The sequence below is a fragment of the Solea senegalensis genome, unplaced genomic scaffold, assembly GCF_019176455.1.
Source record: "Solea senegalensis isolate Sse05_10M unplaced genomic scaffold, IFAPA_SoseM_1 scf7180000015308, whole genome shotgun sequence".
Taxonomy (NCBI): domain Eukaryota; kingdom Metazoa; phylum Chordata; class Actinopteri; order Pleuronectiformes; family Soleidae; genus Solea; species Solea senegalensis.
This window is the reverse complement of record NW_025321290.1, coordinates 17,501-23,475: the sequence shown is the minus strand read 5'-3', so window position 1 is coordinate 23,475 and position 5,975 is coordinate 17,501. Positions and strand designations below refer to the sequence as shown.

General features: G+C 39.9%; 1 protein-coding gene across 3 annotated transcripts; it reads left to right on the top strand.

The window, feature by feature from the left end:
- Positions 1-410: 410 nt before the first annotated feature.
- Positions 411-4,229, top strand: atp5f1c (ATP synthase F1 subunit gamma). Of its 3 annotated transcripts, XM_044017337.1 has the most exons (10): positions 411-499; positions 1,027-1,061; positions 1,558-1,689; positions 1,872-2,079; positions 2,555-2,698; positions 2,823-2,887; positions 2,978-3,133; positions 3,600-3,696; positions 3,852-3,879; positions 4,058-4,168. In XM_044017337.1, the coding sequence occupies exons 1-9, from the start codon at positions 459-461 to the stop codon at positions 3,856-3,858; spliced, it is 885 nt and encodes a 294-aa protein (XP_043873272.1). In that variant the 5' UTR covers positions 411-458; the 3' UTR covers positions 3,859-3,879; positions 4,058-4,168. The 3 variants fall into 3 exon arrangements, with proteins under 3 accessions (XP_043873272.1, XP_043873273.1, XP_043873274.1); XM_044017338.1 differs by lacking the exon at positions 3,852-3,879 and having other exon boundaries at positions 4,058-4,229; XM_044017339.1 differs by lacking the exons at positions 3,852-3,879; positions 4,058-4,168 and having other exon boundaries at positions 3,600-3,700.
- The last annotated feature ends 1,746 nt before the right edge of the window (positions 4,230-5,975 follow it).

The following is a 5,975-nucleotide window of genomic DNA, read 5'->3' as shown; positions in this document are numbered from 1 at the left end:
TCGCGATAACAGCTGCTACGTTCAAGGCCTACCCGAAAGTTTCGGATTAAAACTAACACACATTTATGACCATTTTATATTTATGTTACATAAAAATGTGTAATTTATCTAATGTGTGGAGTGAAAATGTGGAACTGTATAAATGTGGAATTAAAACCAATTTAAACCGAGGTTTAAAGACGGCACATAGTCAAAACATGGTGTATACGGAGGGGATTTGATTATGTACTTGATTTGTCCTTGTCATAATTTTATTTTCTAATGTGTGTGCATGCTTGTTGGCATAAGTTTTTGAGCAAGAAACAACGCACTTAAATCGTTTGTAAAGAAGTGACACTGAGTCATTCTACTGTTTTGACGACATTTCCGCAGGTACGTGAAGGCAGCAGCCGTCCATTTTGACTTTGAGCCCGTGCGCCTGCGCAGTCGTGCGTGTCTGACCTTCACTGGACTGAACCATGTTTGCCCGGAGCAGCGCGTTGGTTTTCTCTCCACAATGGTAAAGTTTAAACATCTACGTTATTACGCAGCTTCATTTAAACGCCGTGTTATCTGTGTTTTCTCACTGCACTTAAATTAACCCACAGTTTCCGGTTTGTAACGCGCTGTTTCTTAAAGCAAGGACGAGCTAACGAGGCCGCGGCTAAATGAATGGACGAGTTTAGCCGGCGTTCAGCTAATGCTAACTGCGCTTATTGGTGACTAATGCTAACTAAGCTGACGTTGTCTCTATAAGTAGAAGGTTAAGTTTTCACCAGACGAACTTTGAGTTAATTCATAGTTTCTGACACGCGTTTGTTGTTACCTCAGTGCTAACTTCGAGCTAACTGTCAACGCAGTGCTAACTGATGCTAATTCTTCTGCATTAGCATTTCCCACGTAGATCAACGAGGACTCGTTAATGTAAATGTATTGTATTACAAATGTTGTGCATGTTGTGAATATTTGTGACCGACATTCTTCTGTGTGTGTGTGCGCGCGCGCGCGTGTGTGTGTGTGTGTGTGTGTGTGTGTCTGTCTCCACAGTGGACAGGTCAGGAACATGGCCACCCTGAAGGACAGTAAGTACAACACACTTCACTTCACACACAACCAAGTGTTTACATAATATGAAGCTGTATGTTCAGATTAATAAATGTAATCTGTCATATCAGCTCCATTTAAAGGTTTAATTATATTCCATACATAAAAATCATGATGTAATGTATAGAGGACTCTACTCTGAGGCATCAGTGATATGATTGTATATTTATTGTAAATTACTATGTTTTAATTTAACGTTGTGGTTTTATTTTTTTAACACATTTGTACAGAATAAAGATGAAACTAAAGGATTTAAGACATATAGACTTGTTTTCACTGTTGTATTCTTTCTGGTGCTGAGAAAAACTTTTTCCTTAAAAGCAACATTCATTTAAAATGAAATACCTTTAGGTAAATTAATAAAATCAGATGGATTTTTATTATTTATTTAACTTCACCTCCTATGATCAAAGAAAGTCCGATTTTTAGTCAAGTATTTTCATATTGTTGTTTTTCCTTTGTTTTTTTCTTAAGTCACCATTCGATTAAAGTCCATCAAAAACATCCAGAAAATCACAAAGTCCATGAAAATGGTGGCCGCTGCCAAGTATGCTCGTGCTGAGAGGCAGCTGAAGCCGGCCCGTATCTATGGCAACGGTGCTCTGGGTACGTAATACCTCCATCTCACGCAGATTTATCAATGAATTAATCCTGGTTCTCCCTGTGTTTGTTTTAATCCGGGTGGTTCCCGTGATGGTTTTAATCCCAGTGGTTCCTGTGATGGATTTAATCCCGGTGGTTTTTGTGTGTTTGTTTTAATACCGGTGGTCCTTGTGTTTGTTCATCAGCTCTGTATGAGAAGGCTGACATCAAAGCTCCGGAGGAAAAGGCGTCCAAACATTTGATCGTCGGTGTGACCTCTGATCGTGGACTCTGCGGCGCCATCCACTCCGGTGTGGCCAAGACCATCAAGAACGAGATCGCCAACCTGACTGGTGCCGGCAAGGAGGTGATGGTGGTGAATGTGGGCGATAAGCTGAGAGGCCTGCTGTACAGGTACGAACATCACAGAACATGTGATGCATTAGAACAGGATTACCCCATAAAAGGCATTTTTAATCTCAGGTTAAATACCCAAAATAATAATAATAAATGTCTCAGATTAGAACCATCAGGGCCCACTTTTTCAAAATCTTTAATCTGGATTAGGCGATGTCATGTTTTGGCATTCAGGATCAACTTTTACTTTTGTCCTGTTTTTATTTTTCACTGGACTAGAACACCCCAATCTGGATGTAAACCTTTGCAGGATTATCAAATCCAGATTAGCAGTGCTCAAAGTGGGACAACATGCAGTTTAATCCCACTGAATGTAACCACTTATGAAGAGTAGCCAGTGTTGATGTTGTAAGGTTATATCCCACCTGAGTTCATCTTCTGATGGGATCAGAATAATCTGATTAAGATTATCCCAGTCCCACACAGTGTGTGGTTTGTTATATTTTCTGACATTGCGGTTGTTTTTCCTCAGAACTCACGGGAAACACATCATTTTAAACTGTAAGGAAGTCGGTCGTAAACCTCCCACCTTCACCGACGCCTCCATCATCGCCACCGAGCTCCTCAACTCTGGATACGAGTTTGACCAAGGCTCCATCGTGTTCAATACATTCAGGCACGAGGCTCCTCCTCCTCTTCCTCATTATTATTACGATTATTAATAATCGTAACAATTATAATATTCATAATAATAACATTCATAATAATAACGTGTTAACGGTGTTGTTTCTGTGCTGCAGGTCCGTTATCTCGTACAAGGCGGACAGGAAGCCTGTGTTCTCCAATGACGTTGTTGCCAACTCAGGTAGTGAATGTTGTTTTCAAATTAATTAATTCATTCATTCATTCATCAGTGTGAGAGAAAGTGATGTGTGTGTGTGTGGCGTCCCTGTAGAGACCATGGGTGTCTATGATGACATTGATGCTGACGTGCTGAAGAACTACCAGGAATTTGCTCTCGTCAACATTCTCTTCCTGGCTCTGAGGGAGTCGTCTGCCAGTGAGCAGAGTGCCAGGATGACGGCCATGGACAGCGCCAGCAAGAACGCCTGTAAGACTTCAGCCTCCTCTAAAGTTCATCTCAGCCATTTAATGGGATAGTTCAGGCGTTCATCAATCATGAAATCATGAAACATAGTCAGCATTTCCCTCCAAAATCACATCGTCATAGTTTACCATCACAATGATTCAATTAGGGCTTCACCCAATGAAATATGATCAGTGTTTGTCAAGCATGGAAATGATGATGTTCTCAAATGTCTTTGATTTTGAAAATAATCACATTTAAGAAGCTGAAAAATGACAGAAAGTAGAAAATATTCACATTTAAGAAGCTGAAAAATGACAGAAAGTAGAAAATAGTATGATTTCATAATCAATTATTGGTTTTTAGTGTTTGGTGTCAAAGTAGTAGTAATTATAATAATACTAATTATTTTACTGTAAAATTAGTTTTTCTGATTCAGAACTTTGACATTGTGACATTTGATTGATGGACTCCTCCTCCTTCCTTTCAGCGGAGATGATTGACAAACTCACCCTCACCTTTAACCGTACCAGACAGGCCGTCATCACCAAGGAGCTCATTGAGATCATTTCTGGAGCTGCTGCTCTGTAAGTCTGCTCTCTTCTCCTTCACCCCTTTATTCATAGACTCATCCCTTCATGTTCTGAACCTCTTCTTTTCTAAAACATTCCTCCTCAAATACACAAACGCTGTCACTTTCTTTCATGACTCATTTTCCTCTTTGACCTTGTGCTGAACTCAGGAACTGAGGCTTGTTTTAAACCCAGGAGGTAATAAAGTCATCCAGTAGATGTGGGAGTAGAAGCGAGTACAGTAGATGTGGGAGTAGAAGCGAGTACAGTAGATGTGTGGAGTAGAAGCGAGTACAGTAGATGTGGGAGTAGAAGTCTGTTTTAATCTTTCGATGACGTCACGGGTGTTGTGTTTATCTCTGCTTTTCTTTTGCAGATAAACGGGTGAAATCTGCGTGTGAACGAGTGAAAGCTCTTCATCGACCTTCAGACTCGTCGGTCAAGAGTTTAATGTTTGTAAAAATAAACCTGATAAACAGAACCTTCATCCTGACCTCAGTCCCTGTTTCTGTTTCTGTCAAATAAAAGTTAACGACTGAGAAAAATAAGAATGTTTCTTTATTTTTAATAAGTTTAACTTCTCACATCATGTTTGACTCTTTTCCACTTGTTTTCATTTACAGCGGATGTTGAGTATTTTTTTTATCTTTATAAAAACTACACCTTTATTTAACTTTAAAGTTAAAATCTGTTAAACTTAGAGTTAAATAGTTTCTAATGAAGATCATGTGACGGGAAACAAATGAACATAAATGTTAGTGAAGAGAAAAATAAACATTATTAAAAACCCTTTTACACACGACTCGGCATATTCAGTACATTTATTACATAGCTAATGATATATAATATAATCTACTCTGGTTAAGACTCAGTTACACAGTAATCTGATTATTCATCAGAATTGTAATGAGACTAAAGATCAAATAATCTGCGGGATTGTTATTAATCTGACTATTCTACTGTGAAACTAGAGAATGAATGTGTTTGAGCTGATGTTTAGTTTCTCACATCATTTATATTGTTTATCAACAAATCACCTGATCATTTTATTGTCTTTATTTTAAACTAACGTGACATTGTTCATTTTCCTCGTCCTGTAGTTCATAGAGTGTCCACCAGGTTGTGCTGTGTGATAACAAATGAGGCTTCTCTTCAACAACGTGTTCTAAGGTAAAGACTCACACTCATCTTCTGCTTCATGACGTCGTTCATCAACATCTGGTCTGAGGTCACCACTGTGTGTGTGTGTGTGTGTGTGTGTGTCTTATTTACTCGTGTGTGAGGGTGAGGAGGGTTTGGAAAAGCTGTGAAAGTTTGATTCAAGTTTGAGTTTTTTTGTTAAAATAATGTCAGAGTTAAAGGGACAGTTCATGTTTTTAAAGTGTGAAACATGAAAACGTGAAAACTAAAGACTTGTTTAATAAAATCTCCGTCACTTTAGGTCACATGATCACGTCTTTATCTCACTGTGAGACTGAAGTTTGTAAACCACTCACTCTCCCACACACACACACACACACACACACACTGCTGCCTCCATCACTAAGTTCAAATGTCTCATTTTGTCACTTTGGCGTTTGAATCCTAAATTTGGATTAACTCAGTGACACAAAGTGACCACACAAGGCAGCAGAGGAGCAGCAGCTGCTGTGTCCCTGCAGCTGAAATCACTGTGAGTGTGTGTGTGTGACTTCACTTCATAATTGGCAAGTTTGTTGTCTGTTCTGTTGTCACAGGTGTAAAATGATTAGCAGGAAACTTTGGAGGCTGAGATTTGTAGCTTCACCTGGGACAGCGCCACCATCAGGTACAGCATCATATTACACTGAACAGAAGCTCAATGGGACAGGATTCTTACTTTAAAACACTGAAGCTTGTGTATCTGTCACATCATCACATCCTCCTCCCTTCTTCTTCACTTTGCTGTTTTTGTGAATGAGGCGTTTCCCACGGCGACATTGGACTGTGATGTAGTTACGCTGAAGCATTATCTCATTCCTTATCTCAGTACGTTCTCCTCTTTTCTCCCCCGCTCCTCCCCCTCTTACACAAAGCTATCTGCTCTGTAGACTTTTCTGACTATTTATGTTGGACAAGGTCAGGATGGTTTAAAGCGCTCTGCCTCTGCAGATGAGATAGCGCGGGAAAAAGAGGGAGACGATCGATTCCCACCGCCACGCAGATTTATTCCCCTCCTCCTCTTCCTCTCCTCCTGTCTCTCTTCCTCCTCCAGCACTGAAGCTGACGAGAGAGTCGGACTCATCAGTCTCTTTAATATCCTCGCCATTTAAAAC

What these genes read in the sequence shown, in the direction of transcription:
- atp5f1c (XM_044017337.1), top strand. Translation starts at nt 459, where the DNA reads ATGTTTGCCCGGAGCAGCGCGTTGGTTTTCTCTCCACAATG. An exon ending in CTGAGAGGCCTGCTGTACAG is followed by an intron (nt 2,080 to 2,554) that starts GTACGAACATCA and finishes GTTTTTCCTCAG; the next exon opens with AACTCACGGGAAACACATCA. An exon ending in TGACGTTGTTGCCAACTCAG is followed by an intron (nt 2,888 to 2,977) that starts GTAGTGAATGTT and finishes GCGTCCCTGTAG; the next exon opens with AGACCATGGGTGTCTATGAT.